At 42.1% G+C, this 19,972-nt stretch overlaps 1 protein-coding gene across 1 annotated transcript in view; it reads left to right on the plus strand.

The window, feature by feature from the left end:
• Positions 1–19,972, plus strand: part of LOC142657885 (transmembrane protein 132D-like) — an 863,822-nt gene that overhangs the window by 431,673 nt on the left and 412,177 nt on the right. Inside the window, exon 3 of the mRNA XM_075833390.1 lies at positions 75–218. Within this exon, the coding sequence (XP_075689505.1) occupies positions 75–218 (144 nt within the window). The remainder of the gene's footprint in view (positions 1–74; positions 219–19,972) is intronic.

Genomic DNA, 19,972 nt, shown 5'->3' on the forward strand with positions numbered 1-19,972 from the left:
TACAATCTGGCCGGGATTTATTGGGTCACAACACATTATATGCTATTAAATATGTGTGTATTTCTATATTACAGGGCGAAAGTCACAGAAGGCGTTAATTTATTCGGTATGAGGGGCAGTTCACATTTATGGGATGTGAAGGAGAACATGGATTTTCCGGGCAAATTATCACCTGTTATCATTGACTGTCAGAGGAAATATTCGATTTCTGAAACCAGGTAAAACATTTCTGAATTGTTGAAAATATTACTGGAAATACTGCTTTGTAATTTATTTTTTACAGCTGATTCTTTCAAATAACGTAAAGCAAAATAAATGACAATTTATGAGAAATTACTATTTACGAAAAGTGGTGGCTTCATCTTGGCATTCATTCTTACATATCACTTCTTTCATTTTGTAATCTAAACTAGAAAATTACAACTGGAACCTACCTGGCTGCTAGGAGACACATGTTAACTTTATCTGTTATTTTTCATGAATAACCTCTATTCAACATATTGTACATAATCTATTCCTATCAAAAGGAGTTCCGCTCTAGTTTTTGTGTCTCCTTTTCAATTCTGAACATAATGAAGATTTCCAAAAAATAACATTGATGTATTCTAAAGAGGATGGAGGGCCACAGCCACTGTGCTGTAGAAACCAAAACTGCTCCATTTATATCCATGTGGTTGTGCCTGGTACTGCAGTGACTTGTATGAGGCTGGGGTGCATTACTAGATGCTGCTTCATGAGCGAAAGAGGCGTTGTGTTGGCTCTTGCAGTGAAATCCCAGAAAGCCCCTTAGTCAAATAAGCTACTTGTAATTTTCTTGTTATTTTTGAACAAGTATAAAATAAAATTACCACTAACCATTTACTATGTATTTACGTACATTCTAAATGTGTCCATAGGGCTCTATTAGTCCTTTTGACCTCCAATAGACTGGTATGCATTTTCAATTTTAGGTATCAAGTAGTATGGTAGACTACACTCTTCCATCCAATGGCATCTTGCAAAAAAACGCATACTGTACTGGGTGGTATAATTGTATTAACATGGGAGCCTATGTGGCATCCATCACCCATAGGCTATTATGGAATCTTTTTAATGGATACGTCATGAAAAGGTCATTAGAATTCATGACCTATCCGTTAAATGTATTCCATAATAGTCTGTAGGTGACGGATGCGACTGTTAGGCATTCGTCATCCACTGGCTTTAAGGGATTCATCTAACGGATGCATCATTGAAAGATATTGAAAAGCTCAGGACGACATATACATTTAAGTGTGATGTATGGCATAAGTCACCCATGCACTCAATGTTAAAAAACAAACAAACATTTCCCGCGCAGTAAATGTTCCCGTTGGATGGAATAGCGTATAATCTAAATGTAGGCCAAAAACCCAATGTGAACATAGCCTTACTCTATTTATTGCACTACCTTTTTACATTTTTATTGAAGTGACTGTGTAATATTAGGTAATTCATTTCGTCGTTCACAATGGTCATGCTCTTCTTGTTTCCCTTTTGCTAGGCATTGTTAGCGAAAATATATATATGTTACTCATGTCTTCACATTTTAGAATATATTTCTATGATTTTATACATTGCACTTTTCAAATGTTGCTAGGAGCCTGGAATGCCCTTTCAGATTTGGTGTGCAGATCATGGCCATGTTTTGTAGAAAGTAGGACCTGCATTTATTTTTCTCGTTGGCACTTCTTCATCAGAATATCATAATGGCATTAAAACATAATGTTAATATGAAAAGCGCTTAAACCACATGTAAAAGACATATATATAATTTTTGTCACGTCAAGGACATTTCTCTACTCATCAGTTCCTGTTCAAAAGAGAAAATTAGACAGTATAATAATATTTAGTTCATTCGCTTACTTGCGTAAATGAAAGATTGAAATTGATCATTGTAAAAGCTATAGCACTTATTGGTTTTTTTTAAGCATGGGCTTCAGTTTATTTGTCTGCTATAAGTACTTATTGTCTTTTCCTCTCTTATTCCTCTTGTAAATATATGAATACATTGAAAATGGAATGCTACCATTTACCTTGTCAATGGGCCTATACTTGGACACTCTGATATTGTCCAATCAGTACTGACCGTGTTAGAGCGTGTAGACGCAGACCCTATTAATAAGGGGAATGGTGATACCCAGTTGTCAATTTATTCATACATTTCCAGGAGGAATACCAAAGGAACAACACAATTCAGAGTTCTTAGAAAAGACACTCTAAAAATTATATTTGATGAGGAATGCAAGTACTGAAACAAACATGTCAGGGTAGCTGGCAGGTCCTCTTTAAGTAATGCTCATTTTGGTCCTACTAGAAGGAGTAAGGTGATGATAATGGCAATTAATATGATATTAGTTTAGTCACCAGACAGACCCCTTTAAGAAGGAGCATCTATTAGATCAGTAGTGGTCAACCTATCAGATTATGGGTGTTCAAATGCTGTCCTGGACTCCATCGCTGTATGCTGCAGAGGTGGCCGCTTGTGCCCAGGCACTCTCCATTATAGTATATTGACATACGGGTGCATCCAAGTGTTCATGCTCAGCTGCTCCAATATTCTGCATGCTTTGTTCTGAATAATACACTGTTTAGGGCCTTCACAGAGCTCTGTATTTTACAAGAAAGATGAGTCAGGCACTGCATGGTTAACACATGAGGGCTGCCAGTTCCCCTCCACTGTATTAGATGACCCTTCTAAACCATATCAGGAGGTGAGCCAATTCAAAGTGCACGTCATATGTAAAATAAGGTGCCTAGGGGTGGACCTGAGTCCATTGGTCACTAAAGTTCTGTGGCTGCAAACATGTGGTGCTCCGCAGCCAATCAGTCCGAGAGTCATCTTAATTTGCATATGGCAGTGCTTTAAATTGTTGCCCAAAACACAAATTTGGGGCGTTGTTCAGCGGGCGTGATGTGATTTAGAAAAATAGTGTCAGATTCATTAAAATTCATGTTTTTAATTAATATCTAAAATCTGGAAATAACTTTATTTAGCTGCTTCAGAATTGAGTTGATCAGTAAATAGTATATTCCCTATTTTTAACACTCAACCTTAGGGGAATGAGACTATCTTAGTTTTAGTTTTCTTCATTTCATTTGTAGCTTTTCACAATTTTTGTTACAGTAGAACAGATATGTCTTTGTCTATAATTGTTCTCTACCATATGAAACAAAAGTTCATAGAGCAAAAGGCATAAAATGAAAGCATAGTCTGGCTTCTATCAGCACTCAAAGGATGTGTAAAATCCTAATTTCATCTACAGGTAGAAAAGGGAACATTTCATCTGCTTAGTACCATCTTGGTGTGCCAACCAATGCCCATATATATTATATTATATGGGACACTTACTCCAGAATGTCTTAATACAATCTACATAAGCATTTCGGATGTATGTAAATGCAGACACTTTCTACCTGAACCCTTATGTCCTTAACCCCTTTCAGTATCCTATATGTATTGCACAGACACAAACAACAATTGGCTGTAACTGCAAAATCCCACGGTAATGACAGGGTTTAGAGATCACTCTGATTGTGGCCATTTTACCGCTTAGATGTTATGGTCAATAGTGACTGCAGGTGGCTCCCTTTGTCATCCCATCTGTGATCAACATGACACAACCACATGGGGCTGATGAGTTGCTATGGTGCTCGGGGCCCCCAGGGCTGACATCAGTATGTCCCTATTATGCCCTTAATGAGCAGGACCTAAAAGGTGCCTATCAATTTCACAGTAAAAAGACAGTTTTAATGGATGGAAAACTGGGCAGTTACCCAGGGCCACTGTCTACTGGGGTTTTTCCAAGGATGGAACCCCCAGCAATCAAATAAAACCACCAAGGCGTGTTATTTGGGAATTGAATTAAGTATTCCAATGCATTATTATTTTTAAAGTAAAAAAAAGTTTTTCTGACAAGCAGGATCCACCTGTAATCGATCACATCTAAGTTTATAACTTAGATGTAATCGATTACAGGTGGGTCCTGCATGGACCCGCCAACACTGAACCTGTCAGGTCCGCCGGACTGGAGGATCCAGTGTAAAACGAGTAATACAGCTGTTCTGTATAGGTAATATAGTTCAGCTGTATTTCCAAAAGTAAAACTATTTCTTAATAAAGACTAATTACAAAGTTACATTAAACACACTGACTGATCTATTTATTTAAAAATAAATGCCCTCAAAGGTGTCCATAGCCTTTAAACTTTATTTTTTATTGAATATAAATGATCAGACATAAAAAATATACATATTTGGAATTGTGTTTATTGTAACCCTCCCCCCAGAATAAAGTTAACATTCTATTTATAACGGGGTGAACAAGGTAGAAAACAAAAGCCTAAATACTTTTTTTTTACCTTTAAAATGGTACCAGCTAAAAATACGACTTATCTCTCAAAAAACAAGCCCTCAAAAGGTAACTTAATAGAAAAGTTATGGTTATTGGAATGCGGTGAGGCAAAAATGAAAAAAACCTTATGCTTCTTCCTTAAATGGGTTGTCCAGTTTCAGCAAATTAAAGTTATTTATTTTTTTATAATCAAGAGTTAAACAAGTTTACAATATGCTTTTTGTATTAATTCCTCACTGTTTTTAAGAACTTTGCTTGTTGTTATAGAGTATGAACAATAATTTTTTACTTCTCGTGGATAAAATTCTGTCCATGGTCAGGTGATGTTACAATATGTGTATCAGAGCTGTGTTTTCTAACGAGAGGTGCACCTGTGTGTCCATCACATGACCATGGACAGAATATTATCCACAATGAATGTTCTTACCGAATGACAACAAGCAGAGATCTTGAGAACCATGAGGAATTAATACAGAACATATATTGAACATTTTATAACTTTTAATTATACGAAAAAAATAACATGAATTTGCTGAAACCTGACAACCCTTTGATGACAAAACTGACTACGTCCGGGTTGAAGACTACATTTATGGACATTGCATTTACTATAAGGGACTGTAAAATTGTGATTTCTCGAGCAGTTTAGTTTCCAAAAACAAAAAAAATCTATCAAACAAAAAAGTGTAATTACAGATAAATGTGACGGATTTGGCTATTTTAATTTCTGCCTATTACAAATTTATTCAGTACCATCTGTTTAAAGTTAGTCATTTAGCTGTTGAAGCGGATTGCCCACCAGCTAAATGTCACTGGCAATGACTTACACTTATGTGCACTGTGCTCCGAGTCTGATTAATCTATGATATTCATTAGTATGTGTCAGCCAAATCATTAGCATTATTGACTTTGTATTTTACTAGTTATAAATAGGTCGGTCTGGCTATAATTGTTCAGAAATGCTATATTGTTCCATTCAAAATTGGAAGCGAAGCTGCATTTACCTGCTAGAAAACAATAACAAATAGGGAAAATACCTTACTAAGCAATAAAGTTTTGCAGTAGCCAGTCTTTAATATATTTTTTTCTGCTGAAGGAAATACAATATTTCAACTTATGTTTAAATTAATAAAATGTAAATCTCTCCGTAGCTTACAACGTTGCTTAGTCATAATAATCATATTTATATTGCGTGTTATAGTCCTATTGCACACTACTACCTGGAATGAATCTATAGCAGTGTTCATTCTGAGCTACTTAATTTAAAGAAATAATGCCAGCTCCACCAGTAAGGGCAAGTTCACATGTAACATAAATACTGCCAATTGTTCCACAGCGGATTTTGTTGCGGAAAATCAGCAGCATAATACAGTAGCAGCAGAGTGGATGAGGTTTGAACAAATCTCGTCCACTCGTTGCGTAAATGCTGAGCGGAAAAAACGCTTAGAAATTGACCTGCGGTTCGTTTTTTTAGTCTGCAGCATGTCAATTGTATTTGCGTAATCGCTGCTTATTTGTTGCTAGTTTTCCCCATTGAATTCAATGGGGAGGTAAAACCCGCAAACAAATAGCAGATGTTGTGTTTTTTGCGGCAGAAAAACAACGATTCTGCCGCAAAAAAAACGCAACCCACAAAAGCGGTCACATGGGATGAAACGTCAGGACGTCGGAGGGACGCGTCACCATGGTAAGTTTACATTTTATTTTTTCTGTACAGTTTTCCGCAGTGGACATTCTGGCTGGAAAACTGCACCACAATTTGGTGCGGTTTTTCGGCCAGGAATTCCATTCACAGGGAGGATACGCAGTGTGCTTTTATGCCCTGAATAAACTTACCCAAATACTGTGCCACACCGACAGAACGGTAGGAGGGATGGTACAGGAGAAAATGTATTTCTGCATAACAATACAGTTTTATATGCAATTCAGGGTCTGTTATAAAATCTGGGTGTTAACCCCTGTTGAGATTGTATGTGTACTGATGTATGGTGTCTTCCATTTGAGTGCAGGGCTGTGCAAAATATGTTGCATTGGGGCTCAGGATAAATTGTTTTTCCTAAAATACATCTTGGCCCTCGGAAGAAGGCCTATTCAGTCCACAGCTCTCCTCTTATCAGTGTTGCTGAGCACTCTAGAAGAGCCGCCGCCACGTTATTTCAGAAGAACTATAGGAGCAGCTTTCAGCACTCCAAAATTCTGGTCTGGATGACTGTATAGCGGGCACTCTGCATGACACATTTTAACCCTTTATGGGCATTGTATAGATGGCTATTTCTGACATGTCTATGACGATGACATGTTAAAGAGGCTCTGTCACCAGATTTTGCAACCCCTATCTGCTATTGCAGCAGATAGGCGCTGCAATGTAGATTACAGTAACGTTTTTATTTTAAAAAAACGAGCATTTTTGGCCAAGTTATGACCATTTTTGTAGTTATGCAAATGAGGCTTGCAAAAGTCCAAGTGGGTGTGTTTAAAAGTAAAAGTCCAAGTGGGTGTGTATTATGTGCGTACATCGGGGCGTTTTTACTACTTTCACTAGCTGGGCGCTCTGATGAGAAGTAACATCCTCTTCTCTTCAGAACGCCCAGCTTGTGACAGTGCAGATCTGTGACGTCACTCACAGGTCCTGCATCGTGACGGCCACATCGGCACCAGAGGCTACAGTTGATTCTGCAGCAGCATCAGCGTTTGCAGGTAAGTCGATCTTACCTGCAAACGCTGATGCTGCTGCAGAATCAACTGTAGCCTCTGCTGCCGATGTGGCCGTCACGATGCAGGACCTGTGAGTGACGTCACAGATCTGCACTGTCAGAAGCTGGGCGTTCTGAAGAGAAGAGGATGTTACTTCTCTTCACAGCGCCCAGCTAGTAAAAGTATTAAAAACGCCCCGATGTACGCACCTAATACACGCCCACTTGGACTTTTACTTTTAAACACACCCACTTGGACTTTTGCAAGCCTCATTTGCATAATTACAAAAATGGTCATAACTTGGCCAAAAATGCTCGTTTTTTAAAAATAAAAACGTTACTGTAATCTACATTGCAGCGCCTATCTGCTTTAATAGCAGATAGGGGTTGCAAAATCTGGTGACAGAGCCTCTTTAAGTGAAACCAAAGGTGTAGCTTAGAGCTCCCAGGCTCTGGATCAAATGTTAGAACTCCACACTAGAGTTCAATTTTGTGCAAAATACTGACCCAACTAAATGTTGTATAGTAAGATCATACGGTCTACAACTATTACTTTATCGTTTAATAGTCACACCTATGCACTGTTGACTGTCGGACCTGGGTTTGAGTGCATCCTCTGCTACACTTATTATTGCTATGTTACTAAGCACATCTCTACTATTATCCCTAAAGTCAGACAGATAGTAATACCACACAAAATAGTTATTAATTAACATTTCCCATATGTCTACTTTAGATTGGCATCGTGTTATGCTACTGAACTGTTTCTGATGATTATGGCCGGGTTCTCGGGAGTGAACATTTGAAGAGCATGCGCAGTAGCTACTGACCCGGCCATCTCTCTGCTGAGCTATATAAGTGAATTGGACAGCCCTCAGGCATGCGCAGTTGCTCCTGACCCGGCCATCTCTCTGCTGAGCTATAGAAGTGAATAGGACAGCCCTCAGGCATGCACAGCAGCCAGAGAGCCATCCTTTTCAGAAGTTCAGCTATTCATCTAATGTCTGCACATCCCAGGAGAATCCTTACCAGGGCTGTTAGAATGCTTGTTTTCTGAAGCACTGTTATCTCTATATGCAGGGGCGTAGCTAAAGGCTCATGGGCCCCAATGCAAAAGTTATTTTTGGGCCCCCCCCCCGCAAACTTCTCATGGCCGACAGCCCGCAGCTTTCAGTTACATTGCTGGGTCTCCTAAGTGACCCAACAATGCAGCACTAGCAGCCAGGGGCGTCGCTAAGGACTTAAAATGTCAGGGGAAATAGCCCCAATACATATGTGTCCACCCCAAAAAAATGTGTGTGTGTGTGTATATGTGTGTATAGGAAACAGCATATCTATAGCACTACGACCCTATACCTATGGATAGGATTAGATACAGTGGCTCAGCAGACAGTATCACACATGATAGGATTAGACATAGGGCCCAGCTCGCTGACATTGTGGCTCCAGCGCTGGACCCAGGAAAGGTAAGAATAACAATTGTTTTGCTTCTTTATGTGTTACTAATTATTTTTGTGTTTGTGTTATTTTACAGGTTCGGTCGTTGGACTATGTCGGATTCGAGGACTACTTCAATGACATCGTTTTTTTATTCTCAATAAAATGGTCAATGAGGGTTGTGCGGTTATATTTATTTCAATAAAATATTTTTTCTATGTCCTTGTTTTTCTTTTAAACTTTATTATTACCACCTTAGTAATAGCTGCTGACTGATTGACAGTGTCCATTACTAAGGCAGGGCTTTATTTGATCCCGGTACAGAGGCTAACACTAACCCTCATTATTACCCCTGTACCCACCGCCACCAGGGGTACTGGAAAGAGCCGGGTACGAACCAGTACCCGACCATCTGTAGGGATGGTCGGGCACTGGGGTGGCTGCAGGCTGGTAGTATTAGGCTGGGGAAGGCCAAAAATAGTGGTCCTTCCCACCCTGGTAATGCTAGGCTGCTTCTGTGTTGTATCTGACTGGTTATGAAAATTGGGAGGGACCCCACATCGTTCTTTCCAATTATAATTATTATTATTATTTAAATGACGTGGGTTTTTCATAACCAGCGAGACACAGTAAAGCAGCAGCAGGCTAGCATTACCAGGGGGGGGGGGGCGTTGTTTCTGGCCTTTCCCAGGCTGATAATACCAGCCCGCGTCCGCCTCAGAATCCTACCATCACTACAGATGTTCAAGTACTGGATCGTACACGGCTCTTCCCGGCACTCCTGGTGGCTGTGGGTACCAGGGTAATAAAGGGGGTTGGTGTTAGCCTCTGCACCAGCTAACACTAAGCCCCGCCTTAGTAATGGAAGCTGTCAATCAGCCCACGGCAATTACTAAGACGGTAATAAGAAAGTTTAAAAAAAACACAAAGACATAGAAAAAATATTTTATTGAAATAAAAAAAAACACACAACCCTCATTAACCAATTTATTGATAATAAAAAAAGCAGTCATCGAAGTAGTCCTCGAAAATGACGTAGTCCAATGAGCAAACCTGTAAAAAAACACAAACGCAAAAAAAAATAAATAGTAACACATATGGTAGGCTTAGACACAGGGCCAATGTATGATACTGTCTACTGGACACTGTATCTAAGCCTACCACAAGGTAGGCTTAGATACAGGGTCCAGGAGACAGTAATCTTATACAGTACAGGATTACTGTGTGCTGGAGCCTTGTTATGTAAGATGCTTAGATACAGGGCCCCACTAGACAGTAATCTTATACAGTATAAGATTACTGTCTGCTGGGGTCCTGTATATAAGCCTACCATGTGGACAGGATCACACATGGGAACTGTATCTAAGCCTATCATGTGATTTGCTTAGATACAGGGCCCAGCAGACAGCACACACAATCTGTGATCCTGTCTCATGGGCCCTATAAGCTTGCCACATCGTAGGCTTAAAGGGGTTGTCCAGTCCCTAAACATTGATGGCCTATCCTCAGGATAGGCCATCAATAGCTGACGGGTCGGGGTCCGACCCCCGGGACCCCTGCCAATCTGCTGTTTTGAAGGGGGTGCAGTGTTCGTACGAGAGCTGCTTCCCCTTCATTTCCCTTACTTGCTCACACTGTGAGTCGCCGACACAGATTCACAGTGTGAGCAAGTGACCAGTATGAAGGGGAAGCAGCTCTCGTGCGAGCGCTGTGGCCCCTTCAAAACAGCTGATTGGCGGTGTCCCGGGAGTTGGACCCTGACCTATCAGCTTCAGCAGACAGGGAAATTAATCTTACCCTCCTCTACAGCCGCAGTGGAGGTCCTGACTCTATCCAGTGTCGGGATGTTGTGCGCAGAGCACAGCGCTGTGACATCAGGACCTCCGCTGCGCTCCGGAACCAGGCGGGTAAGTACTGTCAGTTACTATAGTATCAGGGGGCCGCAGCCCCAGTTACTATAGTAACTTTCCATTGATGTGGTGTGGGGGCCGTGGGTCCCCTGGCTTTGGGGCCCGGTCGCAAGTGCTACGCCACTGTCTGTATGAAAATATAGAGAAAACAGTGTGAATTTTGCAAAATAAGTAAGTAAAGTAAGCTCATGGTGAGACCTGATAAAGGGCTCTGCTACAGTCATCTCGGCACATACGTGGAGAGATCAGTTCAAAAAGCTGCTGACCGGGAATTTCACTCCACCAATATTTATTACTGACAATATTACACTGAAACAGGAGATGGTAACGAGAGAAAAATGTGAAACCACGTTTACAATTCCTGTTAGAACATTAGTGGCACAGAATATGTAGTAATATTCATAGCAGCAGTGTTGGGAAAGCGCACACATACAAGCAGTGCTGTGATATCACAGCGCCACTTGCTGGATTTGTACAGAAAGGGACTTAGTACCGCCCACTAAATCAGAAAAGCTAGGGAACGAGTAGCAGGACTATGCCATGGAAAAGGGGAGGTAAGAAAACATTATGAAGGGGTATAACATGCTTCTTTTTAATAGAAAATTCGTTTTGGGGAAGATCATTTTTAAAAGTGAAGATGGGAATAACGATTTAACCCTTTAGGCGTTTCACAGGAATTAAAGCAAAGTAGAGGTGACATTTACAAATTTCATTTATTTATTTTTTGCAGAAATTCATTTTTATCAATTTTTTTTCTGTAACACAGAAGGTTTTGCAAGTAAAACGCAACTCAATATTTATTGCCCAGATTCTGCAGTTTTTAAAGATATCCCACTTGTGACTCTAGTGTGCTTGTCCTAATGGACTGAAGCACAGGCCTCAGAAGCAAAGACACACCTAGTGGATTTTGGGGCCTTCTGTTTATTACAATATATTTTAGGCACCGTGTTAGTTTTGAAGAGGTCTTGTGGTACCAAAACAAAGGAAACGCCTCAAAAAATACCCCATTTTTGGAAACTACACCCCTCAAGAAATTCATCTAGGTGTATAGCGAGCATTTTGACCCTACAGGTGTTTTATAGATTTTATTAGAAAATGAAATTCCCAATAAAACACAGAATTTTTTTAATTTCCACAAGGACTAAAGTAAGAAAAGCACCCCAACATTTGTTAAGCAACTGCTCCCAAATAAAACAATACCCCATATGTGGTCATAAATGGCTGTTTTGACACACAGCAGGGCTTAGAAGGGAAAGAGCACCACTTGAGTTTTGGAGCGCAAATTTAGCTGGAATAGTTTGCGAAAGACATGTCGCATTTGCAGAGCCCCTGAGGGGACAAAACAGTGGAAAACCCCCTCAAGTGACCCCATTTAGGAAACTACAAATTGTATCTGGTTGAGCAATTCCCAGGGTGGAAGTTTTATGGAATTGCTATGTGAGCGATTCCCCAAAGGCTACTGGAGACTGTCGAAAGGTTTTTGCTGCATAGAACCCAGGTTGTTTTGACAGAGTTCGGTGTTGCATAAGAGGTGCAATGCAGGCAATACCAGAACAGGTAACAAGACATCCAGAGGGTAAACAGAAAGTCCAAAAAACAAAGCTAGGGGATGTCAGGAATAGCAGAGGTCAGCACCAGCTGGGAGCAGAAAGTCCAAATCCGTAAGCAAAGGGTAATCCAGAAACAAGCCAAGGTCCAGTTCCAAAAAGTCCAAATAGTCAAAGGTACATGGTATAGTCAGAAGCTTGATCAAAATCATGCAGCAAGGAAAATCACAAGCAAAGAACACAGAGGCAGCCCATGTTTAACTACTCCACCCTAGACCTGGTAGGAAGAAAGACAGAGGAAAGGAATAGGCTGAGCAACTAAAACCAGAAGCGCCAAAAGCTAGACTAGTAGTCATGGTAATCTTAAAGGGACGGATGTTTCCTAACACTATACCCCTTAAAGCAATTTTCTATGGGTATAGTGAGCATTTTGACCCTGCAGTTTTTGTTTGCAGAAATTATTGGATGTAGGCTGTGAAAATGAAAATCTAAAAAAAATTAGCTAAACCTACGTTTTATTGGAAAAAATTTAATTTCCACAAGCACTAAAGAAGAAAAAGCACCCCAACATTTGTAAAGCAATTTCTCTCAAGTAAAACAGTACCCCATATGTGGTCATAAACGGCTGTATGTGGAGATAAACGGCTCAGAAGGAAAGTTTGGAGTTCAAATTTAGCTGGAACGGTTTGCAGAGGCCATGTCGCGTTTCCAAAGCCCCTGAGTGGCCAAAACAGTGGAAACTCCCCAAAAGTTACCTCATTTGGAAATTATTTAGGGGTATAGTGAGCAATGTTAAATAAATGATACAATTAATAATCCATGGATGTGTGATATACTTTTAAGCACTCCTTTATGCACAGGCCAGGTTTGTCTGGGCAGGATTTGCACTGATAAAGGCGTATTTTCTTCCCCCCCTTTTGTTACACACTTTGCACCTTTTTTGGGTCCTTCCCTTTTTTACCAGTGGAGGGGATTTTGGAGGGAAAGTGTTGCCCTGGTACAATACGTGGACAATCGCTTCTAGAAGTATTGGGGCACTCCCCTTCCTGGTTCCCAAATACAGCGGCCTGGATAACCACCTTTTGAAAATTAAGAAATATCCCTGTCCGGCCTTCACACTGGGATAACACGTAAGCGTTATACAATGCCATCTGTACCATGTGCATGGCCAGCTTTTTGTACCACACCTCTGTTTTCTGCATGCTTTAGTACTTGATCAGAGAGATCAACCTCGCCCATGTACTTATTCTAGCCCAGGATGCAATATGTTAGTGCTACCTCGGACTGGGACAGTGGTGCTGCCGCTACTGTACATTGTGGTCAAGATAAGGACATCCCTCTTGTCCTTATACTTGACCTTCAACATGTTCTCATTGTGTAGTACCCTGCTTTCTCCCATTCTTAGTGGTTGCCCAATCAGAGGTTTAGGGAGGCCTCCCTGGTTTTCGTGCACTGTGCCACATGCTGCAGTATTTCTGGTGGTGAGGCACTTAAATAGTGGGAAGCTGGTGTAGAAGTTATCCACATAGTGGTGATAACTCTGGTCCAGCAGTGGGTGCACCAAATCCAACACTGTTTTCCCACTAACTCCCAGGACAGAGGGGCATTTTGGAGGTTCTATCCTAGTGTCCTTCCCTTCATAAACCTTAAACCTGTAGGTGTACCCTGAGCTGCTCTTGCACAGCTTGTACATTTTAATTCCATACCTCGCCCTCTTACTGGGCAGGTATTGGCAGAATATTTGTCTCCCCTTGAAATGTACAAGGGACTCTCTTTTCGCGGGTGTATGATTGCTCAAATGAGGTGCAAAAATGATCAATGACTGGCCTGATTTTGAATAGGCGGTCATATGTAGGGTCATTACGGGGCGGGCACTGTGCATTATCATTGTTGTGCAAAAATAGCAGATTTATTCCAAAACGTGTCCGGGGCATTGCCATGTGGTAAAATGGGGTGCTATATAAAATGTCCGTACTCCAGTATTGCCTAATCTATGGCTTCCTTACTAGACCCATATGTAGTACAAGGCACCAAAATATCATCATCTTTGCTGCCTCTATGGGGGTCCACCTTGCAAATGATGACGTGGGGTTTTGGGCTATAAATTGCTGGGCGTATAAATTTGTCTGCGACACCATTAAATTAACAAAAACCTCAGAGAAAAAGACCTTGAAAAAGTCAATTTCTGTGAGGCCTGCAGTGTCTAAGTGAATTCCTGAGCTGCCTTTGAAATCTAGAATGTGAGGCTCATAATTCTCAGGGGGCGGGTTCCACATGGTGTCACTCATTTGGGGGGTTGCCTCAGCTGTCGTCCTTGGGCGCCTTTACGGGGATTCCTCATCACTGGATGAGGATGATGATGATCATCATCAATCATCATCATCTCAAGCAGAATGGGGAAATTTCCTCTTCTCCCTCGCTGGCCTAATTAGTATCAGAGGCCAGGAGGGTGTATGCGTCCTTGGCTGAATAGACCCTTTGGGAGTGCTTCAACACACAACACAAATGTATTTTTACAGAGGTGGTTGTGTGTGTCGTGCTTTTACACTTGTATATCAAATTTCAAAGAAAAAAAAAAGGAAGGGAAGGGAAGAAAGAAAATAATGTGTTGCAGTTCCATGTGGCAAGCATGTGTGTTCCGTGTGGCATCAGTTGTTGTCTGTTTCTGTACAAATTTCTTTATTTATTTTTTTTATCTTACATTTTTTCTCCATTTCTTATGAACTTGTGCATGAATCACTGATAGTACACGGATGTGTGTCCATGTGCTGTTCGTGTTTTTTACGCACCTATTGACTTCAATGGGTGCCTGATGCGCAAACAATGTATATAGGACGCAATACGTGCACACGCTTAGCTAAAAACGTCTGAAAATATGGAGCTGTTTTCTGATTTTCAGAAGTTTTTTAAGCCACTTGCGTTTTTCGCTGCATTTTTTATGGCCATTTTTGGAGCTGTTTTTCTATAAAGTCAATGAAAAACGGTTCCAAAAACGGCTCAAGAAGTGACTTCTTTTTTGCGGGCGTTTTTTTTAGACGGCTGTTTTTCAAAACAGCCACGTAAAAAAATGCCCCGTCGGAACACAACACCGTTTTCTCCATTTAAATCAATGGGCAGATGTTTGGAGGCATTCTGCTTCCGATTTTCCACCCGTGTTTCGGCCGTTTACGGCTCAAAAGATGGCCAAAAATAAGCCGTGTGAAAATACCCTAACGCAACGGAAACACGCTGCGTGAACAACAATTCATGTCTGAATGGCCCCATTGAATTGCATAGGTCCATGTGATGGCCGTTGTTTTAACGGCCGTCACACGGACGTATTCAATGTTCGTCTAAATAAGGCCTAAGGCTAGATGCAAACAAACCTGTCCGTTTTGCGTGCATAAAAAACACAGCATTTTTCTTGCATTGCAGTTCTGTGTGGCATCCGTGTATGGTGCACGTCTGTGATTTTTACGTGCATATGTCATCCGAACACAGTACATACACAGTGTTCCAAATTATGATACACAATGGATTTAAGTGTCATAAACAATTAATTATTCGTTTTTCAATTAAACTCATGAATGGTATTGTGTCTTAGGGCTCTTTGGATCGTGGTAATCAATCTCAGACACCTGTGATAATTAGTTTTCCAGGTGTGCCCAATCAAAGGAAAACTACTTAAGAAGAACATTCCACATTATTAAGCAGGCCACAGGTTTCAAGCAATATGGGAAAGAAAAAGGATCTCTCTGCTGCCGAAAAGAGTGAAATAGTGCAATACCTTGGACAAGGTATGAAAACATTGGATATTTAAAGAAAACTTTAGCGTGATAATCGTACTGTGAAAGGATTTGTGGCTGATTCAGAGCACAGACGGGTTCCTTCAGATAAAGGCATAATGAGGAAGGTTTCTGCCAGACAAATTAATAGGATTAGGAGAGCAGCTATTAAAATGCCATTGCAAAGCAGCATACAGGTATTTGAAGCCGCTGGTGCCTCTGGAGTCCCGCAAACCTCAAGGTGTAGGATCCTCCAAAGGTTTGCAAGTGTGCATAAAGCTATTATTCGGCCACCCCTAAACAATGCTCACAAGCAGAAACGGTTGCAGTGGGCTCAGAAATACATGAAGACTAATTTTCAAACCGTGATGTTTACTGATGAGTGCCATGCAACCCTGGATGGTCCAGATGGATGGAGTAGTGGATGGTTGGTGAATGGCCACCATGTCCCAACAAGGCTGCGACGTCAGCAAGGAGGTGGCGGAGTCATGTTTTGGGCTGGAATCATGGGGAGAGAGCTGGTAGGCCCCTTTAGGGTCCCTGACGTTGTGAAAATGACCTCTGCAAAGTACGTAGAGTTTGACTGACCACTTTCTTCCGTGGTACAAAAAGAAGAACCGTAGCAAAATTATCTCCATGCATGACAATGCACTATCTCATGCTGCAAAGAATACCTTTGTGTCATTGTCTGCTATGGGCATAAAAGGAGAGAAACTCATGGTGTGGCCGCCATGTTCCCCTGACCTCAACCCTATTGAGAACCTTTGGAGCATCCTCAAGCAAAATATCTATGAGGTGGAAGGCAGTTCACATCAAAACAGAAGCTCTGGGAGGCTATTCTGACATCCTGCAAAGATATTCAAGCAGAAACTGTCCAAATACTCACAAATTCAATGGATGCAAGAATTGTGAAGGTGATATCAAAGAAGGGTCCTATGTTAACATGTAACTTGGCCTGCTAAGTTTTTTTTGATTGAAAGAGTTTTTGATTTCTGTAAGGGCATGACCACACATGGCGGAATTCCTCCGCAACTGTCCGCATCAATGCCGCACCTAATCCGGGTTGCGGATTACGGCTGCGGATCTGCACAAAATGTGCAGAAAATTGATGCGGACTAGCTGCTGCGGACTGCGGGAAAAGTGCTTCCCTTCTCCCTATCAGTGCAGGATAGAGAGAAGGGACAGCACTTTCCCTAGTGAAAGTAAAAGAAATTCATACTTACCGCCCGTTGTCTTTATGACGCGTCCCTCCTTCGGCATCCAGCCCGACCTCCTTGGATGACGCGCCAGTCCATGTGACCGCTGCAGCCTGTGCTTGGCCTGTGATTGGCTGCAGCCGTCACTTACACTGAAACGTCATCCTGGGAGGCCGGACTGGAGACAGAAACAGGGAGTTCTCGGTAAGTACGAACTTCATTTTTTTTTACAGATACATGTATATTGGGATCGGTAGTCACTGTCCCGGGTGCAGAAACAGTTACTGCCGATCGCTTAACTCTTTCAGCACCCTGGACAGTGACTATTTACTGACGTCTCCTAGCAACGCTCCCGTCATTACGGGAGCCCCATTGACTTCCTCAGTCTGGCTGTAGACCTAGAAATACATAGGTCCAGCCAGAATGAAGAAATGTCAAGTAAAAAAAGCAAGACGCATCCGCAGCACACATGACATGTGCATGACAGCTGCGGACTTCATTGCGGAACTTTGAATCTCCATTGAAGTCAATGGAGAAATTCCGCCATGAGTCCGCCACTGCTCCGCAACAGACAGAGCATGCTGCGGACACCAAATTCCGCTCCGCAGCCTATGCTCCGCAGCGGAATTGTACGCATCGTGTAAACGAACACTGCTAAATTAAAGTGAAAGTCAATGTAGAAACGGCTCCGCTGCGGATTAACGCTGCGGAGTGTCCGCAGCGGAATTTAAGTGCAATTCCGCCATGTGTGAACCCGCCCTAAATATGACCTCCTGATGCTGCAAATTCAACAAATTACCATTTTAGTTCTCTTTACAACCTTTAAAATGTTTTGATCTCTGTTGTGCATAATAATTTTAAACAGTGCATTTTGAGTTTTTTACTTCTAAAAAAAAAACTTATCATTAGGAGATTTGTTCAATAAAATTCACATAATACTCCAACGGTTGATGGCTTGAAGATTATTCTGACTGTCATTTGCATCGACTATTTAGGAAAATCAGCGAAAAATAAAATTTGCATAATAATTTGGAACGCGGTGTATATGCAGCACCAGAACCAAGCTCAGTACGGATACACAATACCAGAACCAAGCTCAGTACATCATAAATACAGCACAAGAACCAAGCTCAATATAAATATATATATATATTTATATATATACAATATCAGAACCAAGCTCAGTCCATATATACAACACCAGAACCAAGCTGTCACGGCGTGGGGTGTGGACCCACTGGGCCGTACCGCGTAGCGGGATGGCAGCTGGCCAAACAGGTAAGTACAGCGTTCAATAGTTCAGCAAGGATACCTGAGGCAATCGTAGACAGTAGCAAGGCAGGCACGTCCAGGACCAGGCGGCAGAAGACGTCAGGAGAGGCGTAGCAAATCAAGCGAGACTGTATCAAGCGAGACTGTAGCACAGCACGGCAACAGCACGGCACGGAAACAGGATAAGGGATACAGGAACAAGGTACACTGGGAAACTGGAAGACACTGGGAGACCATAAGCACGACAAACTATGGTTAACAAGCAATGCTCTGGCAAAGAGCAAGAGGGCAGAACCCTTTTTATAGACCAGGGCATCCTGGGCTAGATTGCAGACTTCCTGCAAAATGCGCGCACTGGCCCTTTAAGAGCATGCACGCCGGAGATAGTCTAGATGACCGGAAGTGAGTGCCGGCGCCTCACATGAGGACGACGCTGCAAGCAGGTAAGATGTCCATTGCCATGGCCGTCAAGGTTTAAGGCAGAACGCTGGACCATTTCCATAGACGTTACACAAACTCCGTACATAAATACAACACCAGCACCAATATCGCTCCATTTAGTGCAACCCCTACCGTATAGGTTTGCACTAAATTGTATACAGCTCCCAGCATGGCCCAAACAATGGTAAGGATATGCTGGGAGTTGGTGTTTCACAAAACAAATCATACCACCCATCATCTCGCTGCAGATCATACAGTGACTACATTACTGATTAGAGGCAGAATAAACATTTACATTAAGTTACATCAGATTTCAGTTGTTCTTTTTCTCTTTTCTTCTCCATCCGGTCCAGACCTCTATGACGACTTCTCCCAGCCACAGCCCATTTCTGCAGTTTGTTGCTCAGATGTCTTCAGCTTCTCACTTTTCAAACATTTCTGCACCTATAAATGAAGATAAAGTTCTCATGATGCCACACACTGTGCCCCTAAATATAATAGTGTCATACACTGCACCTCTAATTATAAGAGCACCATGCACAGTGTACCATACACACACCGTGCCCCCTGTACATAGTGTCCTACATAGAATCCCCTGTAGATAGTGACCCCCATAGAGCCCCTGTAGCTAGTGCCCCACATATAGACCCCTGTAGATAGTGCCCCACATATAGCCCATCCCTGTAGATAGTGCCCATCTATAACTCCCCTGTTTATAGTGCCTTATATATAGCTCCCCCTGTATATAGTGCCCCACATTTCGCTCCCCCTGTAGATAGTGCTCCACATATAGCCCACCCTTGTATAGTGTCCAACATATAGCCCACCCCTGTAGATAGTGCCTCACATATAGCTCCCCTATAGATAGTGCTGCACATCCCCACATATAGACCCCCTGAAGATAGTGCCCTAAATATTTCTCCCCCTATGAATAAAAAATAAAAACAACTTTACATACTCACCTTAATCCTGTTCCTGCACCGTCTGGCAATGCAGGTCTGCTGGGGTTGAACGACATCATCGCGCCGCTTGTGTCTTTGAAAGGCGCTGATTGGCAGGGCAGAATGACTTGCACTGTCAAACAGCGCCTTTCAATGGCACAAAGTAGTAATCGCGCCGCTTGCGTCATTGATAGTCGCTGAATGGCCAGGCACGGAACGTACCCAGCTATTCATCTCTTATCCCTAGGAGGGGCTGGCGGTGGCTGGTTTCAGTGGCACCGCCACCCCCTCAGATAGGCATCATGGACGGTGAGGCCCTCGCGCCCCCCACGTTCCCTCTTAATTGCGCCCAGAGGACATGCCCCGCCTGCCCCCCCTAGCTAAGCCGCTGCGTATACT

Source organism: Rhinoderma darwinii, chromosome 1, assembly GCF_050947455.1.
Source record: "Rhinoderma darwinii isolate aRhiDar2 chromosome 1, aRhiDar2.hap1, whole genome shotgun sequence".
Lineage (NCBI taxonomy): Eukaryota > Metazoa > Chordata > Amphibia > Anura > Rhinodermatidae > Rhinoderma > Rhinoderma darwinii.